At 39.4% G+C, this 22,345-nt stretch overlaps 5 protein-coding genes and 1 long non-coding RNA gene across 10 annotated transcripts; 2 read left to right on the top strand and 4 right to left on the bottom strand.

The window, feature by feature from the left end:
- Positions 1-51: 51 nt before the first annotated feature.
- On the bottom strand, positions 52-3,466 carry LOC124195428. 3 transcript variants are annotated; one of them, XM_046589825.1, is made up of 6 exons: positions 1,727-3,465; positions 1,486-1,657; positions 1,148-1,423; positions 882-1,086; positions 343-826; positions 52-273 (listed from the first exon to the last, which is right to left on the bottom strand). In XM_046589825.1, the coding sequence occupies exons 2-6, from the start codon at positions 1,540-1,542 to the stop codon at positions 159-161; spliced, it is 1,137 nt and encodes a 378-aa protein (XP_046445781.1). In that variant the 5' UTR covers positions 1,543-1,657; positions 1,727-3,465; the 3' UTR covers positions 52-158. The 3 variants fall into 3 exon arrangements, with proteins under 3 accessions (XP_046445781.1, XP_046445780.1, XP_046445779.1); XM_046589824.1 differs by having other exon boundaries at positions 1,148-1,657; positions 1,727-3,466; XM_046589823.1 differs by having other exon boundaries at positions 1,148-3,466.
- A 1,172-nt stretch (positions 3,467-4,638) lies between these two features.
- Positions 4,639-8,066, bottom strand: LOC124195423. Its single transcript, XM_046589817.1, has 5 exons — positions 7,976-8,066; positions 5,986-7,735; positions 5,705-5,909; positions 5,118-5,604; positions 4,639-5,053 (listed from the first exon to the last, which is right to left on the bottom strand). The coding sequence occupies exons 2-5, from the start codon at positions 7,294-7,296 to the stop codon at positions 4,879-4,881; spliced, it is 2,178 nt and encodes a 725-aa protein (XP_046445773.1). The 5' UTR covers positions 7,297-7,735; positions 7,976-8,066; the 3' UTR covers positions 4,639-4,878.
- Positions 8,067-12,655: 4,589 nt separating this feature from the next.
- Positions 12,656-16,129, bottom strand: LOC124195425. Its single transcript, XM_046589818.1, has 4 exons — positions 14,060-16,129; positions 13,789-13,993; positions 13,203-13,689; positions 12,656-13,131 (listed from the first exon to the last, which is right to left on the bottom strand). Exons 1-4 carry the CDS (start codon positions 14,975-14,977, stop codon positions 12,960-12,962), a joined length of 1,782 nt encoding a protein of 593 aa, XP_046445774.1. The 5' UTR covers positions 14,978-16,129; the 3' UTR covers positions 12,656-12,959.
- Position 16,130: 1 nt separating this feature from the next.
- On the bottom strand, positions 16,131-18,092 carry LOC124195429 (saccharopine dehydrogenase-like oxidoreductase). The gene is made up of 8 exons (XM_046589826.1): positions 17,915-18,092; positions 17,737-17,848; positions 17,587-17,662; positions 17,347-17,523; positions 17,148-17,278; positions 16,851-17,088; positions 16,521-16,783; positions 16,131-16,463 (listed from the first exon to the last, which is right to left on the bottom strand). Exons 1-8 carry the CDS (start codon positions 18,090-18,092, stop codon positions 16,358-16,360), a joined length of 1,281 nt encoding a protein of 426 aa, XP_046445782.1. The 3' UTR covers positions 16,131-16,357.
- Positions 18,093-18,137: 45 nt separating this feature from the next.
- LOC124195431 (WD repeat-containing protein 91-like) lies at positions 18,138-19,808 on the top strand. 3 transcript variants are annotated; one of them, XM_046589833.1, is made up of 7 exons: positions 18,138-18,235; positions 18,460-18,617; positions 18,703-18,826; positions 18,887-19,027; positions 19,086-19,201; positions 19,284-19,486; positions 19,592-19,808. In XM_046589833.1, exons 2-7 carry the CDS (start codon positions 18,498-18,500, stop codon positions 19,734-19,736), a joined length of 849 nt encoding a protein of 282 aa, XP_046445789.1. In that variant the 5' UTR covers positions 18,138-18,235; positions 18,460-18,497; the 3' UTR covers positions 19,737-19,808. The 3 variants fall into 3 exon arrangements, with proteins under 3 accessions (XP_046445789.1, XP_046445790.1, XP_046445788.1); XM_046589832.1 differs by lacking the exon at positions 18,138-18,235 and adding an exon at positions 18,342-18,371; XM_046589834.1 differs by lacking the exon at positions 18,138-18,235 and having other exon boundaries at positions 18,293-18,617; positions 19,284-19,449.
- Positions 19,809-21,286: 1,478 nt separating this feature from the next.
- LOC124195436 lies at positions 21,287-22,073 on the top strand. The gene is made up of 3 exons (XR_006875193.1): positions 21,287-21,433; positions 21,500-21,646; positions 22,012-22,073. It is a non-coding gene; the product is annotated as an uncharacterized LOC124195436 (long non-coding RNA).
- Positions 22,074-22,345: the final 272 nt, after the last annotated feature.

Below are 22,345 nucleotides of genomic sequence, written 5' to 3'. Positions count from 1 at the left end.
ATTCGTCACTAGTCTTTTGCTGAGCAGGTCGTCTAGAACACGAAATCTTCATTGTCAAAGGTAACTCGCTTGTGTATTCAAAATTTTTATGATATGGCTAATTTGCCATGATCAGTCGTTACATTTAGATTTCAAATTTTGTGATTTGGACATTTGAACTAAAATCGTGGTCGACATTGACCAGTTACAGCGATGAACACAGCGTTACCTTCACAGTTGGTTTTCACTCCGGGTCGTACAACTGGCAGCAGGTCTCTCCGATTCATGTTGGGCCTGAATAAAAAAGGGTAGGTTTAAATCAAAAGCTTCAAATTTGCATGAAAGAAAATTTTTTTGTCTTACACTAAAGGGTTGGTACATTTATAATTTGTCCCTTGTCTCGCTCCAGTCCGACATGGATTTAATAGTGTTTCCGGTGAGGAGCTAGGGAATTGAAATATTCCAGCGGTGTTCGCGCCCTGCCTGCGGAGTGTGTCGTTTCTCCCCTCTAGACTTTGATAGACTAAGGATGTTCGAAATTCATCGGATTCCAGATGCAGGTGATTGTAGATGCTATCAAGCAAATTGTTTTCTTCGTGCCAAGAGAAATAGGGCGAGAAAGGATCCAAGAGATTGACGCACTGCAATCGCCTTTTGAAGATATCGTAGCCCAGTAGCTGGGAAGTAGTCGAACAAGGGCCACGGGATCCTAGGACGTAGCATGCTTTATTGGCCAACACCAACTGTTGTAAAAAGTCTTTCCCATCGGTTGATTCACATTCAGCTGGCGTGCAGCCCAATCGTCCATCTTGATTAATGCTTACTACGTATCCATCTTGGCAAGGCCCTGAAATTCGGGATCAATCTTTGAACGCACAAAAGTAAATATTGAAAGTGTATACCTTGGGTGAAAAGTGGAACACAGTTGTCATGGGGGTGCGGAAATGGATATTGTCCAATTGGGCAATCGCATATGGGATCTCCGTAAGCTGTATAGTATAGTCGCCGGCCACCTTGGCACTCGCCAGGATCGTAAATATCGTGACAAAGTCCATCGCGAACAACTAATACCCTTTCTCGACCGCAAAGACGTGGAGTGCATCGTCCCTAAAAGGATCCCTTTGAAATTCTGATCCTTGGATTTCCAAACATTTTGTCGTGAATTTACCTGCAATGTAATGGGATCTATGGTGACCCATTCAATTCGATGGCATGGACCTTTGTGTAAAACCGGAAAGCAAGTTCCATTGAATCGCACCGAGTTGTCTCCACATCCGTCGGATGGAAAGTCTACTCCTGTAACTGGCATCGGTAAGTCGTTTATAGGTGTAAGAATGTTGAGTAGCCTAAAGTCGATATCGATTTCTTCTATTTTAGTATGCTTTCCGTGCGAGGTAACAGCCACAGCGATGGCCGCTGCTATGGCTCCTACTGCTATAACGAACTTGGGGACGAATAATATCGTTCCTGCATTTGATTTAGTTCTTCTTTGTAGTGATTTGTTACCCGCAAAACGGAAAACTTGTAAACTAACATCGGTTGGTATCCGGGATAGTTGCACATTTTGGCTTTTCAGATATCCATCCGCGTTTGTCGTCGCACTGGTAAGATTTCTAGATTTCTCTTGTGTTAACAATTCCTGTATCCATGGTCTACTCACTTGCCTTTCCGAGAAGCTCTGTTGATCACCAAAACAACAATAACCAATAATTGATATTTTAAACAGTAGAACAACAGCTGGACTCACATTTCCAAACATCTCGTCTGTGTTTCACACTGTTGTTGCTTGACCGTATGAATGAGCTAGTTCATGACGTGGTGTCCGAAATGAAACTAAACGTATTCGTGGTGTCGCACCTTTTTACGTTAAATGATTTTTCAGGATGCGGTTTCTCTGAGCTACCGTAAGAACCAAGTGGAGCGTAGTTTTGCTGCGGTATTTTTTTTCCACCTACAATGCTTGTCAAATAGCAATAAATAACAACAGTTTATAGGCAAGCGCGGCGACCTCTTTTTCTGTAATCATCTTTATACAAACACTCGACTTTCTTTCTTTTTTCCTAAGGAGGCGGTTGGGTGCGGTAATTGGAGGTATTGTCGAGTTTATTGCCTGCGCCACTGGACTTGCAACTGTTTGGATTTTGTCCACGGTAGTGATATCTCGCAACAACTTTAACTGCCGCTTTGGTTAAACCCGTTGATGATGATTGCTCGAAGAATTCTGATTGATGGGAGATAGCCCTTCCTAGGAGGAACTAAATCGTAAATCCCGCACGGCTGCCTCCGTCATTTTTCATGACCCAACGAGTTTCGTGTCTTTTTTTAAAGAATGATGCCCTTTTCGTTTACTCGAAGAGCTTTTTGCCGCTTCTTTTGGTAAGTTTTGAAAAGATTTAAAAGGTTTTAAAAAGATTCGTAAAACTGTGTCATTGCATCACTAAATAGTTTTGATGCGACTTGACCTGCTGGATTCGGGTAACTTCTTTGCAACATGGACTTTCGTGGCCCCATTTAAGAATATCAAGTAGGCTGTCGTGTCAACAGACAAATATGGTACTGCGTCACAAAACTATCTAAACAGAGTAAATGTAACCCAATCTTTCGAAAGAAATCAGCCGCCTCCGTTAATTATTAAGTGGTATTGTCTTTTTTTTTCATTATTCAGGTACATAGCGCTAACCTGTAATTATTCACAAGACCATCAACGAAAACAAGGTCAACAAAAGGTAAGCACTTAAATTTCGACCTTTTAGCATAGTTAATAGATCCGGCCTTGGCATTGACTAGTAGTTGAACAATCTCCAAAAGTCATCCTTTTTTGCGGAACGAACTGACAGTATCAATTTCTCGTTTCTAAGGTGATGGCTGCGTTTAGTCAAAACGTTGTAAAAGGAAAAACGCATAATATGATACGTATGTTCTTACACATTTGCATTGGTGTCTCATCTGACTGAGGCTTTGAAAAATGCGATGCTCCAGGGGAATTCAAGTCTTCGTTGGCCCGTGTCGCGTTTTGCATCTATAAAAGGTTTTGATAGACTAGATGTGATGAGACTTTTTCTGGTTTGAGCTGGTTGTAAATGTGAAAATAGATTTTTCGAGTTTAAAAAAAAGTAGGTCAAACAAGGGTCTAGATTTTGACGAGATGCGACTCACGCGCTAAAAAGTAGTCTACCAAGAACTAAGATATTTTTGAACATAGGTCATCTTAGAGGGTAAGCATACTAGCAAAAACTTATCTTCAAAATATGTTGAGATTTGTGGTAGCCTACTCAGTTAAAACTGCTTTGTTTGTCAGCAATCTTCGTTATATATCCTAGGCAACACGGACCTGGGGAGGACCAATAGAAAATTTTTAAAACTGGACGCTATATGGCTTTGCTCACACTAAACCACGTTGTGTAAAAGGTGGAGCGAAATTCTTTTTTGAGGCAAGGTCCTTTTCCCGATATTGGTTTTAGTTATCTGTTTTGTAAATTGCAATGTGGAAAAACTTGTTTTGAATTTGTAAAAGACTAAAATGCACATAATTAGAGTTTTCAACAGTGGTGCGGAAATCGGTGGGTGCCGTAGGAGAGCAGACATCTGGGTCATTTACTTCCAGTTTGCTTTGTTAGAGTTGTCACGTCCACATTTTTCACCCAATTTTTTCACCTTTTTTTTTATCCTTGGAAAGTGATGCGGGAAAGTCCAGGAGATGCAATCATTTTGCCGTGATCCAGAAAATTACATTACTTTTTAGGCCATGCAGCATTACAGCCCATGCTGTGTTAAATTTTTCGTATATGGGTCAAATCTATAGCTTTAAACCAGATTTTCTTTTCTTCATTCTGCTAGAAACATCGCCTAGTCAGAAAACTTTTACTTACATTCAACCTGTTTAAAAATGGCAGATGTTTGAATACGCATTAGTTTAATTCGTAATTGACTGTACTTATTCCATCTGTAAACTTAATTGTATAGACACCTGTTCAAAAATGCGACAGATGCTCCGTACACTCATTCATTTCATTCGGCATTGTTTTAGTCGCTGAAAGATTCCATTATGTAAACTAAAGATAAATGGTATTCAATGTGCGTGGGTTCTAATGTCATTCAAAATTCAGGCAGTTTAATAAATTCTATAGATATCTAAATAACGGATTATTTCCCATGTAAACAACCGTTGTGAATAATATTGTGGGCTTGTCGTATACTTGAATTGGAATGGCGTGTAGATTCACTTTTTGTAGTTATATTTTTTTTTAAAGAAATCGGCAAGTCTAAGAATGTTTCATTTTTGGTGTAAAAACACCGCACACAACATTCCCCTATGTCAGTTTCTTTTCTAGCCTGAAGCCGACTGTCTTTTGAAAACTATAGCGGTTGTTCAAAGCACATGCTTGCATGCCGACCTAGGCATTGCTTCAAAAGTTTTATTCAAACGCCCAAAGCTATCTGTCTGCGATTCTGTCTGACATTTACGGGAATAGCTGTGGTGAGCTGGCCAAAGAAACGTTTTGTTTCCTCATTTCCGTCTTTTTTTGAAGGTACTACGCTTTGAGCTAAATGGCGGATTCGTTATACTTCACCTTCAAGTTGGGTTGCAAAACAGACAGAAATATCACAATCCTACCAATACTACCAATACTAAACGATAGTCGTAACCAGAAATATTTCTAAATGGTAATTCAACAATTTATTTTTCATTGAGGTATATCAAAATTATCCACAATTTCATTGAGAGGCAAGGTACGGCGTAGATGTTAAGGTCGAACGATCGGGGAATAACTTTTTTTTTTTTTAAATTTTATTCTTATTGAAAGCGTCTGTTTTGATTACACTCCGCCAAGCATTCTTTTTTCTCTCAGCGTTTGAATCACATCTGTTTGGAAAAAAGCTAACCACATTCCGCTTACGTTAGAAGATACTTCGGCATTGTCCGGTAGTAGGGTTGAACCGAAAAGATGGTCCACAATTCGTGCTGCGATTATCGGTCACGCACTTGCCCGTTGCTTGCAAATTTTTATCTGGCGTACACTGAAATGCCGGCCGAACAGCTTGCAACGTTTCCCTTTTTGTTCTCGACTTGGGTCTAATAAAAAGAAATATTTTTAAAACATGATTACATTAAAGAAAAAAATTGCTTATTGTCTTACATTAATGGATTCGTGCATTTATAATTCATCTCCGTTCGAGCTCCAGGTCGACATGGATTCAAAAGTGCTTCCGGTGAAAAGCCAGGGAATTGAAATATTCCAGCGGTGGTAGCACCTTGCCTACGCTGGCCGATGTCGTTGGTTCCTACTGGACTTTCAAAGACCATTGAAATTCGGAAGTCGTCAAAGTCCGGAGAGCGCTGGTTGTAGATGCTATCGACCAGTGCCTCTTCTTCAGGAGAAGTGAAATAGGGCGAGGTATCATTTTGAACATTGACACACTCCATTTGGCGTTTGAAGATGTCATAACCCAACAAAGAGGGAGGTGAACAGGGACCCTGTGTTCCTAGAGCGTAGCATTGTCCATCCTCGGCCGGCAGCAACTGTAGAGATTTATCTCCAACGTTGGTTGATTGACATTTGGATGGCATGCACTCCAATTGACCCTGTGAACTAATGCCCACTATACTCCCATCTCGGCAGGGTCCTTTTTTAAAACACAAAAAGGTACCATTTTATTTCGCTGAATCATAGTGCATTGTTGCTAAGCATCAGACGTTAGAAGAAAACTAGGCTACTGCTATTACCTTGGGTGAAAAGTGCAACGCAATTGTTTTCGGCGTTCGGAAAAGGATATTCTCCGATTGGACAATCGCAGATGGGATCTCCAAAAGGAGAATAGTAAAGTCGCCGGCCACCTTGGCACTTGCCTGGATCGTAAATATCGTGACAAAGTCCATCACGACCGACGAACACTCGTCCTCGACCGCAAAGACGTGGAGTGCAACTTCCCTAAGATGAGTCGCTTTAATTCAAACTTGGAACTTTTAAAACGTTAATACTTTTTTTATCTAATTAGTATCTATACCTTCAATGTAGTGGGATTTACGGTGACCCAATCTTGTGGACTGCGGCAATTTCCTCTTCTCATAAGCGGCTGGCAATTTACTTCACTGGGTCTATTCCAATCCAAATTCCTATTCGAATTCCCAATTTCCATCCGCACGGAATTATTTCCACATCCGTCCGGAGGAAAGTCTTTTTCAAAAAATGGCTGACTGTTGAAAGGAATCTTATCTTCAATAACCGAAAAGTCGACAAACAGTTCGGGTGGAATACACTCAACTGGCGGTGGATTAATACCGAGCGGAATTGCAACAGCTAGAGCTATTGCTACAATACCACCTACTACTATCGCTACAGGAGGTACATAGTTCGTCACAGAGTTGCTGGTCCCAACGCTGGTCCCAACGCTGGTCCCAACGCTGGCCCCATCGTTGGTCCCATCGTTGCTGGTCTCAACGTTGGTTATGTTGATGATGGGCACGGTAGCATCGGTGCTCACATTGGTAGACACGTTGATGGTCACGTTGTCGTTGTTGATCAAATGGGGCGCTTCGGTGGTCCCATAGGGCGGATCGTTGATCACATGGGGCGCTCCGGTGGTCCCATAGGGCGCATCGGTGATCAAATGGGGCGCTTTGGTGGTCCCATAGGGCGCATCGGTGATCAAATGGGGCGCATCGGTGGTCCCATAGGGCGGATCGTTGATCACATGGGGCGCTCCGGTGGTCCCATAGGGCGCATCGGTGATCACATGGGGCGCATCGGGTGTAACATCGCTGGTGAAGCAATCGTCGTTGCAGTTGTTGTTGTAGGTTGTTACACTTGTTGACAATTGAGGTTCATTATAAGGTCCTTGAAGATACTCAGCGTTGTAAACGGTAACGTGAGTACAAGTTTGTCCACATTGAAAGTCCAGCACCAAACAAGTAGTCGCACAATTACAACCACAAGCTAGATTTGGTGTGCATACGCATCCGTTTTCTTGTCGGTTCTTCCGTACAAAGGATGATAAATGTGTTACCTGTAAATCTTTATTTTTAACTATTGAGCTTTCAATAGTCCTGCTTGGTAATTCAAAGTTGTTTGACCTCTTCTGTTCTGCCAGTGCAGACAAGTCTGTTGTTTCCAGGTTGTCTTCAATCGATTTCTTTGAATTTGGTTGTGTTTTGTCCAGCAGATTTTGCCACGGTCTGTACGTAATGTTGAGCAGGGATTTTAATAAGCCGGTAATTTGATAGTCTGATCCGTGATACCGATGTTCACTTGCGGCAAGAATTGGGATAAAAAACAACAAGGAAACTAACAACAGTCCATTTCTTTGAGACTTGCACATCCTATGAGGTTAAAAATCCAACTCGTGAAGGTTAGACAGATGCCATGATAGTCATTCGTGCTGCGTTCGCATCGAGCAAGAGACTGCCTACCTTTTTGGTGGGCGTTCAAGACGGCCCCTTCTTTTGTTTGGTAACTTTCTAAAAGAAGATGTGGGGATTTTTGCGTGGAACTCGATTCCTTATCCGCAAAGTTTCGTTGCTTGAGGGTATTACAGTTTACTAGGAAGTATATTGAGTATACTATTGTGCTCATTTAAGTTCAAAGCTCATCTTATTCTATTTTGCTCCCGAAGATTTTAAATGTAAAATTTATCGTCTCATTGTTTTACCTGGTATGTAGGCTGCGATGAGTTGACTTTTTTGTAGTTCAATCTTTAATGTTTAATTACTGGGTGAGAAAAGCAAAGTTGGATTTGACTACACACACCCAGGTGTGTCCTGCAAAAATATCTTCGTGAATTAACTGTCCCGCATATTACTAGCCAGTAGCCACTAGCCATTTCAAATATGTTACAGAATTATCAACTTCTCTTAAGGCTTCTAGAGTTTCCCTTTCAACAGTAGAATTAATTTTAAAATCCTACTATGTTGTTCTTTTCTTAGTTAATCAATGCAGTAAAAATGGAACATGAAAACCTATGGCGTTACTACAAGCAGGTAGATTGTAGGTCATAATACCGTTAAACATGTAAATTTTCAGGTTTGCAGATTTTCCGTTGGCGACATATCTTTCCAAATCCAATGGCTGTGGAATATGTGTGGAATGTCCTAGTAAGATACGATACAAATACAAGGTGTTTACTTCAAGGCATATATTCGTAAACACACAGCATCGACATCTAGTGATCAGGAGACATACTACACTACACAAACGCAAATCCTGAGGCGGAAAAAAAGACGAAAAAAGAAAAAAATATACGAACAAAAATAAAATAAATCCCCCACCTTTATCAAGATTATGCAATATTGCGTATTAAGAAAATTCGAACCCTCCTTCACTTTAAAATAAAAGTGTAACAGTGCAACACTGCAAAACTGCCGAGCTATTTTAGTGTGAAAAAGTGAACAGTGAGAACAAGTTGGTACTTCCAACAGGCTCCCGAAATAAGCTTTCGTCGTCGTGACTTTTCAAGAAAGCTGATCTTATCAGAATGATTTAACTGTCGAGTGAAGGATTTGCGTTCGAGACAATTCGCAAACTGAAAATGGATCAATCGGCAAAGTTGACTTTTACTGCTTCGAGTTTCGCCATTTTGATTCTGTGTCTGAGCGTCTCAACGATTCCACGTGTGTGGTCTGCTACGCGCCAAAAGTCTCGAACAACAGCAACGTGCAAGTGCTCCGTGATTTTTATCGTGTAAGGTTCTCATTCGACGTTTTTGTTACCTTGCCTCTCTTCTGTGCTAATAAGACTGATTCTGTTGATTGCTCTAGATCCAAAATATGAAAATTATTTGTTAGCTGCCTAGACCGTCATGTGATTGGAAAAATGACGACACGCCTGGCATCGAAAACAAATGGAGGCGTCGTGGTTGAGATTTCGTCGTCATCACGAATCCAGGTTAGTTCAAATTTTTGTAATTTTGTTTGGTGAAAGACGTAGGCTGGAGCTATGCAATCCTGTAGAGGAGTTTTGTGTTAGTTTTAGAGAAGAAAGTCGATAAACTTTTATCTCCGGCCATGTTGAATTGTTGCCATCGTCCAAATCGTATGAGGGTGAATCTTTGCTCTTGAGGTCTGAATTTAACAACTAATAGTTTTTGTCGTCTTGAGAGCACTCTAGACAAGGCAATTAATTCCCTTTGCTGTGGAAAGATGGGGAATTAGGCATCTAGGACTGAGTAAAACTTAGAAATCAACAGCCTGGACTTTTCCTTTCTCATTATAAACTTTGTTTTACGTATATCATGAACGTCATGACTTCATTTGATTTTCTTGATTTGCTACATGAGCAGATCCTCCCGTAGTCAAACATTCATAAAAAAAAATAAAAATAGACTCGAGTGTGAAAATGCTCACGTGATTCCCAAGAGATTGTCAGAATGTCAGCTGTCTAGTTTTTCCGTTTTTGACCGTGCGAATAAAATTGCCGGTTTGAATGCGAATGGACACCGAGGCACGAGATTGCTTGTCTGACCATGAATGATAATTTGATTACGTGAAGGAGTTAGGGTTTTTTTTTTTTTGTAAATTCAGCTATTTATGCATCCTGTTCTTTTGACGTCCTATAAACATACACGGCGTACTATACTTGTACTCTCATCCTCAAGTTATTGATGATTATTCGTGAAGAGAAATTGATCCTCTTGCCCAGAGCTCAGTGCTGTGCTATGCATTGTATATCTGTTTGCCCCAAAATTGATCCGGTTTCTAATTGTTTAGTTCATCTTTGTTTGGTTTTTTTCTTTTCGCTTACCTTAATCGACTAGTTCTGTTAATTGATCCTTTTTGTGAGTCTGAGGATGAGAACTGCAATATGGTACCCTGTGTTTACGTTGCAGCTGTGTGTACTATACCAGCGAACGTCGGAAGAAATTAATTTGTCGATTTTTCTGCTTTTCATATGTCCTCTTGTCAATTTTTGCTCGTTATAATTTGAATTAGGATTAGAAACGCAAAACGTAAAGTTGTCACGAATATTCCCCCGATGTTTTTTTTAATTCATTTTGAATATTAGTGTCCACCATGTCGAAAGCGAACCAACACATCATGTGTGACAAAACGGAACTAATGGAAAGATGAATAATTGAACAAGGTATAGAGTTTTGTGAGGAAAAACCTTTTTCAATTTTACAGTTAAAGGCTGTGAACCGGTTTGATCAAAAGGAACTGTTTGAAAAGCTAGCGGTTAATCTTTCTCGCCTTATTTCTTTTTGCATCCCTGTTGTGGGTTTTAAGGTCACCAGTTACCGCACACCGTTTCCAATTAACAGGGAAACCTCTTTGTAATTTGTATACGCAGTGCCTCGAGCAGTTCCCATCAAAAGAAATGCTGATTGAAAAGATCCCTAGTCCTATTTCTCACCTCGGGAGTAATTCCGACGTCGATAAATCGACACTCGAAACTAGAGGAAAACTCTTAAAATCGATTTTTTGCAAACAAAAGGGCAGTTGTTTGCTCAAACTGCGTAGTGTAATGTGTAGTTAACTGTACATCACACTCAATACGTATTCTTGCTCTTATCTTCCAATTCTATTTTAAATCGATTGAATTATAATTGGCAGTGACGTTGTTTTTTCAAATTCGCTTTAATTCGCGGATGAACGTCTTCAGCCAGTTGTGTACTTTTTGTTTTACTCATTTCTCATAAATTACATTGCTGGTTTCATAGTAAATATTCAAAACGGAGGTGACGTCGTCCCACTCAGTTAGCGTGCCTTGGTTTTTTTTGTTTATTTCGTGTGCGTCTGGGGCCTCAGTTAGTGGTGTCTGTTACTTCTCGGTTGAAAATTAAACTCACGTCGTGACTCTAGAGGGTTGCCCCTCTTCACTTGCTGTTCAATTTGTCTCTTACACCAGCGCCATCTCACCGAGTATTCAGTCCCCCTCGAAGCTCTTAATAGCAGCAGTATAGGCAGTATAGCGCGAGTGTAGGCTACTCCTTCTGTATTTGCCAAACTTATTCTTGGTGTCGCATCTTTTTACGCTAAGTGTTTTTCCAAAATGCGGTTTCTCTCAGCCACCGTAAGAACCAAGTGGAGCGTAGTTTTACTGCGGTTTTTTTTTTTTTCACCTACAATGATTTTCAAATTTTAATATATAACAAAAGTTTATAGGCAAGCGCGGCGGCCTCTTTTTCTGTAATCATCTTTATACAAACACTCGACTTTCTTTCTTTTTTCCTAAGGAGGCGGTTGGGTGCGGTAATTGGAGGTTTTGTCGAGTTTATTGCCTGCGCCACTGGATTTGCAACTGTTTGGATTTTGTCCACGGTAGTGATATCTCACAACAACTTTAACTGCCGGTTTGGTTAAAGCCGTTGATGATGATGATGATAGCACGAAGAATTCTGATTGATGGGAGATGGCCCTTCCTAGGAGGAACTAAATCGTAAATCCCGCACGGCTGCTGCCTCCATCATTCATCATGGCCCCAATGAGTTTCGTGTCATTTTTCAGATAGCCCTTCCCTTTTGACGGACCCTTTCCGTTTGACCGAAGAGCTTTTTGCTGCGTCTTTTTTTTTTCCTTTATTGACCTGGGGTGCAGGGAACTTCTTTGCTACATGGACTTTCGTGGCCACATTTAGGAAAATCAAGTCGTGTCCTGTCAATAGACAAATATGGTACTGCGTCATAAAACTATTTAGCCTAGAGTAAATGAAACATAATCTTTCGAAAAAGATCAGCCGCCTCCATCAATTATTAATTGGTATTGTTTAAAAATTTTTGTTTTCATAATTCAGGTATAAAGTGCTAACCTGTAATTAGTCATAAATCTATCAACGACGATAAGGTCATCAAATGATAAGCACTTAAATTTCTTTTTTAGCGCGGTATTAGTTATTAGAACCGACCTTGGCATTGACTAGAAGTTCAACCATCTCTAAAAGGCTGCCAAAAGAACATTATCCGTTTCTTGCGGAACGAACCATCTGTATGTGCCCATGCTGTGTTAAATTTTTGGTGTATGGGTCAAATCTTATTAAACCAGTTTCTTTTTCCATTAAACTGCTAGATACGTCGCCTAGTCAGAAAACTTTGACCTACATTCCACCTGTTTAAAAATGGCAGATGTTTGAATACGCATTAGTTTCATTCGTAATTGACTGTACATATTTCATCTGGAAACTTTAATGTATAGACCGCCTATTCAAAAATGCGACAGATGCTCCGTATACATTCTTTCATTTCATTCGGTATTGTTTTACGTGTACGTCGCTGAAAGATTCCATTGTAAAACTAACGACAAATGGTATTCAATGTTCGCGGGTTCTAGTATGTAGTTCGAAGAGATGGGCAAGTCTCAGAATGTTTCATTTTTGGTGTAAAAACACCGCTATATGCCCCTATGTCTCTTTGTTTTCTAGCTTAAGCCGACTGTCTTTTGAACTATAGCGGTTGTTGAAAGCACATGTTTGCATACCCGACCTAGGCATTGCTTCAAAAGTTTTATTCAAACGCCTAAAGCTATGTTGTCTGTCTGTCTGCGAGTCTGTCGGAGATTTACTGTATACTGTGGGAAAAGCTGTGGTAAGCTGGCCAAAGAAAGTTTTGTTTCATCATTTCCGTCCTTTTTTGGAGATACGCGTTAAGATAAATGGCGGATTCGTTATACTTCTTTTTCAAGTTTGGTTGCATAACAGACAGAAATATCACAATCCTACCAATACTACCAATGCTAAACGATAGCCTAAACTTAAGTCACAACCAGAAATATTTCTATATTGTTGTTCAACAATTTGTTTTTCATTGAGGTACATCAAAGTTATCATCAATTTCATTGATAGAATAATTACATTGTTGAAATGTTGCAAAAAATATTGCCGTGATTAGATTATGTTTAGGTCGAGCAGAAAATAACTTATTCATTTCATTTTATTCTTATTTAAAGCGTCTGTTTTGATTAAAGCTTTTCAGAACTAGTCCGCCAAGCATTCTTTTTTCTCTCAACGTTTGAATCGTATCTTGTTTGGATAGAGGCTAAACGCATTCCACATACGTTAGAAGATACTTCGGCATTGTCCAGTAACAGGGTTGAACCGAAAAGATGGTCCACAATTCGTGCTGCGATTATCGGTCACGCACCTGCCCGTTGCTTGCAAATTTCTATTCGGCGGACACTGAAATGCCGGCCGAACAGCTTGCAACGGTTCCCTTCTTCTCGGATTGGGTCTAATAAAACGAAATAGGCAAATTTATATAATTAACTTGATTAAATTAGAAAAAAATGCTTATTGTCTTACACTAATGGATTCGTGCATTTATAATTCATCTCCCGTCGTGCTCCAGGTCGACAAGGATTTAATAGTGTTTCCGGTGAAGAGCTAGGGAATTGAAATATTCCACCGGTGGTAGCACCTTGCCTACGCTGGCCGATGTCGTTGGTTCCTACTGAACTTTCAAAGACCATTGAAATTCGGAAGTCGTCAAAGTCCGGAGAGAGCTGGTTGTAGATGCTATCGACCAGTGCCTCTTCTTCAGGAGAAGTGAAATAGGGCGAGGTATCATTTTGAACATTGACACACTCCATTTGGCGTTTGAAGATGTCATAACCCAACAAAGAGGGAGGTGAACAGGGACCCTGTGTTCCTAGAGCGTAGCATTGTCCATCCTCGGCCGGCAGCAACTGTAGAGATTTATCTCCAACGTTGGTTGATTGACATGTGGAAGGCATGCACTCCAATTGACCCTGTGAACTAATGCCCACTATACTCCCATCTCGGCAGGGTCCTTTTAAACACAAAACCGTACCATTTTATTTCGCTGAATCATAGTGCGCATTGTTGCTAAGCATCAGACGTTAGAAGAAAACTAGGCTACTGCTATTACCTTGGGTGAAAAGTGCAACGCAATTGTTTTCGGCGTTCGGAAAAGGATATTCTCCGATTGGACAATCGCAGATGGGATCTCCAAAAGGAGAATAGTAAAGTCGCCGGCCACCTTGGCACTCGCCTGGATCGTAAATATCGTGACAAAGTCCATCACGACCGACGAACACTCGTTCCCGACCGCAAAGACGTGGAGTGCAACGTCCCTAAGATGAGTCAAATTTATTCAAACTTTGAACTTTTATACTTGTCTATCTAATTAGTATCTATACCTTCAATGTAGTGGGATTTACGGTGACCCAGTATTGTGGACTGCGGCAATTTCCTCTTCTCAAAAGCGGCTCGCAATTTTCATCACTAGGTCTATTTCCATCACTGGATCTATTCCGATTCAAATTCCTATTCAAATCACCAATTTCCATCTGCACGGAATTATTTCCACATCCGTCCGGAGGAAAGTCTTTTTCAATAAATGGCTGATTGTTGAAAGGAATCTTATCTTCGATAACCAAAAAGTCGGCGATCGGTTCGGGTGGAATACGCTCAACCGGCGGTGGATTAATACCGAGCGGAATTGCAACAGCTAGAGCTATTGCTACCATACCACCTACTACTATCGCTACAGGAGGCACATAGTTGACCAAGCAATTGCCGGTGATGCAATTATTGTTGTAGGTTGTTACACTTGTTGACAAATATGGAGGTTCATATACAGGTCCTTGAACATAGCAAGCAGTGTAAACGGTAACGCGAGTACAAGTTTGTCCACATTGAATTTCCAGTGCTGAACAAGTGATTAAACATTCTGGATTTGGTATACAGACGCAACCGTTTCCTTGTCGGTTCTCCCGTACAGCAAATGGTCTAAAATGTGATACCTGTAAATCTTCATTTGCAACTATTGAGCTTTCAATAGTCCTGCTTGGTAATTCTAAATTGTTTGACCTCTTCAGTTCTGCCAGTGCAGACAAATCTGTTGTTTCCCTGTTGTCTTCAATCAATTTCTTTGAATTCCATTGCGTTTTGTCCAGCAGATTTTGCCCCCATCTGTACGGAATGTTGAGCAGGGATTTTAATAAGCCGGTAATTTGATAGTCTGATCCGTGATACCGATGTTCACTTGCGGCAAGAATTGGGATAAAAAACAACAAGGAAACTAACAACAGTCCATTTCTTTGAGACTTGCACATCCTATGAGGTCTGAAAGCCAACTCGTGAAGGTTAGACAGATGCCATGATAGTCATTCGTGCTGCGTTCGCATAGAGCAAGAGACTGCCTACCTTTTTGGTGGGCGTTCAAGACGGCATCTTTCTTTGTTTGGTAACTTTCGAAAGGAAGATGCGGGGATTTTCGGCGTGGAACTAGGATTTCTTATCCGCAAAGTGATAATTTCGTTGTTTGAGGGTATTATAGTTACCAGGTAGTATTAGATATTCTATGGTGCTTGTATAAGTCTAAACTCTAAAGCTCTTCTCTCATCTTATTCTCTTTTGCTTCCCAAGAATTTATATGAAAAATTTGCGTCTCATCGTCTTACCTGGGGTGTACTCGATGACTTGACTTTTGTAGTCCAATGTTTACTGGTATTGGTGGAGAAAGGCAAAGTTGTATTTGACTATACATACCCAGGTGTAACCCACCAAAATATCTCCGTGAATTTATTGTTCCATAGCAATGGCTTTGGACATATAGGCATACTAATGATTATTAATTAGCCATTATGTTTTGGAATGATTAACTTAACTTAGGCTTCTAGAGTTTCCTAATTAATTCTACTGTTGTTCTTTGCTTAGTTAATCAATGAAGGAAAAAGGAACATTAAAAGCCTCTGGCGTTACTACATGCAGGCAAATTGTAGGTCATAATACCGTTAAAAATGTGAACCTTAGGCTTTGCGTATTTCCGTATGCGGCATATACTTTCATTGTGTGTGGAATGACCAAGTAAGGCACAAGGTGTTTCCTTCTCAACAAAATCGTTGGCAGTCGTGACGGAAGAGTGAGAATAACCACGTGACATCTGGCACAACTTGGAAGTCTCAGTAGAGCGTTGATCGATCACAAGCAACGCTATGTGAATCTGAGATCTAGCAAGCGACCAGGCGAGTAATGTTATTCGGTTTCTTATCTACCTTGAATTCCGTGAAGTGCTTTTTAATGTTTAGTTTGGGGTATAAAGTTGCTGCGATTGCATTAGGAATTCTCCGCACTCCATCGATCGATCGAAAGAATACGATTGTTAGAACTTTCGTTACCTCCAACAAGTTCTTTTCTTTTGTGCTCCATTAAGCTTACACCATTCGTGTTAAGGAACGTGATTTTATTTGAAATAAAGCTTACTTCTGTTGATCCAAGAATATTTATTTCATGTAAATTAACAAAAACTATTTTTTTTTTCTATTATTCATATTTTAATAATGTCTGGTTCACGAATAAAGCTGTTTGAATTATGGCATACTGCCCAAGTGCCAATATAAATCAAACAACTTGAGCAGCAGAAACGTTACAAGCAGGTAGTTTTATAGATCGCGCTAAGATCAAGTACATATGGTACATGTCCTTTCGTTAAGTTAGAGAGAGCTCTTGACACCCGCTTGGAAATTAATTCCTCGCTTAATCAAGCGCTCTATCAGTGAAGTCTTCGCAAATGCCGCCCCTGGGGGGAAAACTCCACCACTGTACAAGGATAAATATTAGAATATTTATTAAATACGGAAGAAAAACTGTACATACTTAGCAGGTAGTTTGTCAGTATCGCGGAGAAGTACAAGAGCAGCCTGAACCATACAAATAGGTGTGGCAACGTACCCTGCCTCAGGCCCTGAAACTCGAACTACCAACTCTTTTTCTGGCTGGTTCGTGTGTGCATCCATTGGCTCTGTTAGCTTTTCACTCCATCCTTTGCCGACTAATGTTAGAACGAATGATGTCGAGTCCATCTCCTCTTTTTTAGGTCCGTCGTGACCAAAAACACCGAAGGAGAAAAATTGTGGATACTGTGTAAAGAAAAGAATTTCTGATATCACTGTTGATCACTTTTGTAAATAGAGATAGAGTCAATACTTTTTCCAATAGACTGCGTCCAAATTTGAAACTTGCCAGAAGACCAAAAAGAACAGCCGATAAGGCCATGGCTATGGCAGCTATTAATGAAGAACATTGAACGTAAGCTTTCATCTGCACGGGACGCTTGTTTTCTTTTTCAAAAAAGTACCGCTGCGATCGCATCACGACAGAGCGATCAGAACCGGGAAATGGTAAACACCACGATTTGACGATAGGATTGTTATGAAGAATGCCTCTGTTATTTTCAAATCATTTTTAATTATTTATATGGTTATGCTTCACAATAAGACAAACCTGTATTGAAGAGCAGGCTTTAACACTGGCAAACGCTCCGGAAATAGCTTTTTGCGCAAAGGTTTTAATTCATTGGCATGAGCAAATCCGTAAATGGCACTTTGCCAAGTTGCAAAATGCCCTCGAGCTCCCTGGAAAAAATCGTTATATTAAGCTATCATTTAGTAAGAGCTGCTGCTTGTGTCGTATGGAAACACACCTTATTAGATTTGATATTCAAGTATGTTTCAACAGAGTTGACTTGCCCACCAAGTTTTTCTTCTAAGAAAACAGTACCCATATCTGCTGGGATGCTGTCGAATCCACAAGCTCCTACTACATAACATTTTTTATCATGAGCAGCAACATTGTAATCCAGTTGCATCCTTTCAAGAAACTGGACAAAGAAACACATTTTAGGATGTAGGACAAAATTTAACAAGGTAAAATCATATATTACTTGAGGTTCGCCACTAATATCAATGTGACTTGTTGCATTTTCCACACAGGCCTTCACTACAGCCTCTCCAAAAAATCTGTACAGGTAGAACATGAATTATTTGGAATTTAAACATTCTAATAATATATAATAGTGTGTTCTTCTTCAGACCTGTAGGGCCCCACACAGTTGAGAACAATCTTCCCTTTCTTCGCCATCTCACTAAGTGAGTTTGGATCACTAATATCAGCCTGAATGATTCCAACATTCTTGAGAGATTTACCTGGAAGAATTAAGCAACCAGGCTACATAAAAAAAATTGTTTTATCATGACAGAACAGTAGAATACCTGTTACTTTTCCAACATTCTCTATAATGGCATTCAATTTTTCGCTGTTACGACCGGCAATGGCCCAAGTGATATTTTCTTCATCAGCAATTCGTGCAACTTCTTCAGCAACATATTGTCCGGTAAATCCAGTTGCGCCGAAAACAACCAAACTGTAATCTCGTGCGTCATCAGTCATGGCAGAAATATTTTAACTTCTGCGATAGAAGCTGTATGACACTATGTCGGACTAATGAAAGAAGTATGACAGAACTTGTCCGTGAATCCGCGAATTCGTAAATCAACAATCAACAGGACGCCCTCTATTGAACAGTTCTCGATGTACGTGGAATCGAAATTTAGCGTATTTTACTTTGAAATAGTTTGGGCATTTCAAAGAAAATGATCGACTATTGAATATGAATTGCACGTAACCTCGTGTTTATAACGTTTGTAGATTTTAAATATTCCTATTGCTGTACGTTATTTTATTTAAACTCTTTGGTGCATTTAGTTTACTTATGTACTTATAGATGGCGTATTGTCATTGTTGTTTTTCTGTCGAGTGTCAGCTGTTACAGCCTTTAAAGTGGAGTCATGAAAAATGTCTTGTACTCAGCAAATGGATGAATTAGTTAAGGAGTATCTCTTATTTAGAGGATTCACGACAACTGTACGGGCTCTAGATGCTGAAGTTAAATCCGAGAAGGACAAGGCGTTTCGGGTAAGAGTGAAGTTAAAGACAATTCTATACAAATCAATTGTTACTAACAATTTTGAGTCGAAATTTGTATTTTTTGATCTTTCAGCCTGACAAAATAGTTGAGCAGTTTATTCACTTCATTACCTTGTATGATCTTAATGGTCTGAAAGATTATTGGAATCACTTTGATCAGTCTGTTTTTGAACGACTTGATCCAAATTTCATGCCAGGTTTTTATTGAAAGTTTTCTGCATTACAATTCAATCCAAATTCATCATTTTATTCTAAAGCTATCAAGAAAATGGAAAATTCTTTACTACGGATGTACTTGATAAATGCATGCACTAATGGTAAACAAGAAAAGGTCCAAGAGTTCTTTGAAAAACTTGGAAGTGATTTGCAACATCAACTTGAGTGGAAAGATTGGTTTGGTAATTTAAACGAACTATTTATTCTTTTTACTCTTTAGCTCATACTTATTCTTTATAGCTTTACCTTTCATTAAAAATCCGGATGAAAACCCAACATTCATGGTCTATTTTACAAGACAATGGCAGGATACAATGCTAATCTCATTGCATAATTTACTTGCTGTTTCTTTCCAGGTAAGATGTGTTATATTTTGTTTTCATCCTGTTCATAGATAGGCTATATCATTGCTTTTTCTATTCTTTTATTTTGTTGTAGTGCTTACCTCAACCAAAACTGACCACATACAATGAAGAGGCTTCGCGTATTACTCGTTTGCAGGCTGAAAATGATCAACTTAAGTCGAAGTTGGCGAGGACAAATATTGGCGAGACTCACGAGTCAGGCGGTACAAACATACTGTCATCAGATAATTTCCCTCCAGGTCTGGATTTGATTGATGAGTTTTATCTTATACCTGTGTAAGTTGACTATAACCACCCAAATGACTTTATTCCCGATTTTTCTCCAAATTTAAAGAATGGTTAAGTAAATTTACAGTGGATTTTTTTGTTTATTTGATCTAGAGATACTTCACCAGCAGACAATCATAGTCGCTCTTTCAGAAGCTTCATACGTGGCTTTGGTACAAATTCCGGAGTCAGCGGTTCTCTCAACACATCTCCTCTCTCTGGAAGAAGGGCATCCTCTTCTCCCATGAATCGTTTTTAACGTATTTCAAGTCGAATTGTAAATTCAACACATTCTTACGATAAGTAAAGTACGTCATTTCTAGCACCACAATTTTAAGATTTTCATTTTCCGATCGGCAAATTTTGATTTATCGCATTGAAAATGATGCTTCGAGATTTTTGGCAAATTGGATTTTTTACCAGAAACTTGAACATCTAGAATTTTTGTGTGAAAGCTTCCGCATTATTCTTAAGTTCGTTCGGTTCGTTACTTCAGTAAGTTCGAATCCTTTCCTTAAAATAAACGAAACTAATAAAAATAGAAAAAATAATGCGCGTTTTGAATATTTTAATTGCACAAACTGGCAACACCACACAATATGGCTACCGATCCGCAGTACCGCCACCACTCAACCGCTGGTTTATCCGTTTATGTCGTAAAGTAAACGTAAACTCGTAAACAAAACCTTAAGGTTAACGTTTGGGCAATGGGAGCTTGGGATGAAGAAGTTGTGTTTCTTTCAGTAAAGCAAGATTTTGCATAGAAAGGTGAAATAGTTCATGAATAATTTTACGACAAGAAGCTGCAAAATGATACTACGAGTCTACGACACACTTTGACACGAGTATCTGAAATTCCAGTGAACCAGTCAGTTCACCAGCAACAGCTTCTAGTCCTTGCAAAAAGCCAGAAAACAATGTAATCAACAATTTATCATTTCAGGAGACCACAACTGGTATGGTTTAACTAAGTCAATACAACCACAGACTACAACTAACCACACATGTTATTGAAATAGATCTGTGCATCACTCAGGTAATCGAGAGTTTGCAGTCAGCATAGCAGCATAGGCCTACTCAGTACTCTTCATTCTAAAGACAAAATGAAATCCTTGTGTCTTGGGGCTGTTGTCACTTTGTGCCCAACAGTGTCCTGAAAGAACTGCTACTTTGCATCACCACAATTTAAAACATTCCAGCCACAAAGTTCCAGCACAGCATATCCTTTACAGATATGAGCTAACTACAACATTTGATATAAATTCACAGGTACAGGTTGTAGATAATGTAGAAGAACTGGAAAAGAAATAGAAATTGGTTGCTCTAGTACTGCTACTCATTCACCTTAGGGGCCATATTAGGGATTAATTATTCGGCAATTTTTCCACAATTAGGTAATCATTTGCTAACGGAATATGCTGGATATCACTAAGTGGCTAAAATTATGTCTGCTAGATGGCGCAAGTGTCTCCGTTACTCAAGACGAAATTCCGCCATTTCCTAAAACACTGATTGGAAACCGCATGTTGAAAACGTATCGTTGGATTGGATACTTCTTAATACGACGTGCTTTTCTTTCTTGACATTTTTATTCGTAATAATGGTAATTGTTCTTTGGATTCTTGGATTTGACTGTGTTAATTACTTGTGTGTGAATTTAGGTATTTATCTGGTATCAGCCTATAATTTCTACATGGCAATTTCATCTGATCATGTGGCCTGAGCAGCTGAACATTTTGTCAAAATGTCTCTTTTTCCTGTACCAGCTTCACGTTTGTCAGAAACACTTCAGAACAATTCGGGTAAATATAATGTTCAACTTTCTAACTGTGAGACTACAGATTTAGTTAGTGCCTATCTCTTCAACCTATTTCAGTTGTGGAAATTGAACCTTGGAAAAGTTTGCCAACTGTGCATTCCTTTGCAACATTTATTCTGAAGGATTTTGTAGTTAAAGTAAACTTCGATCATTTTTGTTTTGTTTGAGAAGTTGTTGCTTCATGAGTTTTTTTTTTTAAATAGGAATAACATGCTGGCGGGGTGGTGAGCTTTCCGTTGCTGCCCAACATAAATATGGATTTGAAGCAGCCATCTGATAAAGGATGTTCCTCTTGCTACCTGTACTGTTGTGTGTTTTATCACATGAAGAAACGCTTAGCTACAATTGAAGTAATTATTTCAATTAACTTTCTAATTGTATGGCTCATTGGAAAAGTGTGCCAAGTGCCAACCGTAGATTACTTTGGAACATTTATAATGATAATTCTTAAGAGATTGCATAGTTTAGCTATACTTCTATCATTTTTGTTATAAAGCTAGTTGAAGTCTTAGCTTCACCTTCTTCTTGGTTCCAGTCTAAATCACACATGGATTCTTTCAGCCAGTCTGTTGAATTTGACATGTACAATTTTCTTAATGGTAAACTTACGATTTGGGTTAACTCCTGTAAATAACATAAAGTGACATTTATTCGTCTTTTCATTGACAACATTTCCACTGATGCTGAAGATTAATTCATTTAATTTTGGTTATAGGTTTAGCGTTTATGTTCGCGTAGTTGCTGTCCGATGTGGCACGTTGTTGCAGCCTATGCTGGTGAAAGATCTTTTTACATCAAGTTCAATTGGCCGTTCCTTGGTGCTGGTGTCGTGTTACCGAAGTTGCATCATTATTTTGTTAAATTGTCATCGTGACTTGCACTTTACCGTTTATAAGTTCAGAAGCAACAAAAACAAATATGGGATGTTTATGTCAACAAATAATAAACATGTTTCCGGGATTGGGAAAGGAAAGTGGAGGATGTTGGAGGGGGGAGGGAGGATATTTCAAGTTTGGATTAAAATTCAGTTAAACTATAACCTTACAAAT

This window comes from Daphnia pulex, chromosome 6 (genome assembly GCF_021134715.1).
Source record: "Daphnia pulex isolate KAP4 chromosome 6, ASM2113471v1".
Classification (NCBI taxonomy): domain Eukaryota; kingdom Metazoa; phylum Arthropoda; class Branchiopoda; order Diplostraca; family Daphniidae; genus Daphnia; species Daphnia pulex.
Note: the sequence above shows the minus strand (reverse complement) of the source record. Positions and strands in the feature narration are given on the sequence as shown.

Bases quoted from the DNA above. Each gene is read 5' to 3' on its own strand.
- LOC124195428 (XM_046589823.1), bottom strand. From the start codon at position 1,738: ATGTTTGGAAATGTGAGTCCAGCTGTTGTTCTACTGTTTAAAATATCA. The intron at 1,087-1,147 runs GTAAATTCACGA...GGATCCTTTTAG, and splicing joins TAGATCCCATTACATTGCAG to GGACGATGCACTCCACGTCT. The intron at 827-881 runs GTATACACTTTC...CCCGAATTTCAG, and splicing joins TGTTCCACTTTTCACCCAAG to GGCCTTGCCAAGATGGATAC.
- LOC124195423 (XM_046589817.1), bottom strand. From the start codon at position 7,296: ATGTGCAAGTCTCAAAGAAATGGACTGTTGTTAGTTTCCTTGTTGTTT. The intron at 5,910-5,985 runs GTATAGATACTA...GACTCATCTTAG, and splicing joins TAAATCCCACTACATTGAAG to GGAAGTTGCACTCCACGTCT. The intron at 5,605-5,704 runs GTAATAGCAGTA...GTTTTAAAAAAG, and splicing joins CGTTGCACTTTTCACCCAAG to GACCCTGCCGAGATGGGAGT.
- LOC124195425 (XM_046589818.1), bottom strand. From the start codon at position 14,977: ATGTGCAAGTCTCAAAGAAATGGACTGTTGTTAGTTTCCTTGTTGTTT. The intron at 13,994-14,059 runs GTATAGATACTA...GACTCATCTTAG, and splicing joins TAAATCCCACTACATTGAAG to GGACGTTGCACTCCACGTCT. The intron at 13,690-13,788 runs GTAATAGCAGTA...TGTGTTTAAAAG, and splicing joins CGTTGCACTTTTCACCCAAG to GACCCTGCCGAGATGGGAGT.
- LOC124195429 (XM_046589826.1), bottom strand. From the start codon at position 18,092: ATGACTGATGACGCACGAGATTACAGTTTGGTTGTTTTCGGCGCAACT. The intron at 17,663-17,736 runs GTCTGAAGAAGA...CTACCTGTACAG, and splicing joins AACTGTGTGGGGCCCTACAG to ATTTTTTGGAGAGGCTGTAG. The intron at 17,279-17,346 runs GTGTGTTTCCAT...GATTTTTTCCAG, and splicing joins TGAATATCAAATCTAATAAG to GGAGCTCGAGGGCATTTTGC.
- LOC124195431 (XM_046589833.1), top strand. From the start codon at position 18,498: ATGTCTTGTACTCAGCAAATGGATGAATTAGTTAAGGAGTATCTCTTA. The intron at 19,028-19,085 runs GTAATTTAAACG...TATTCTTTATAG, and splicing joins TGAGTGGAAAGATTGGTTTG to CTTTACCTTTCATTAAAAAT. The intron at 19,487-19,591 runs GTAAGTTGACTA...TATTTGATCTAG, and splicing joins GAGTTTTATCTTATACCTGT to AGATACTTCACCAGCAGACA.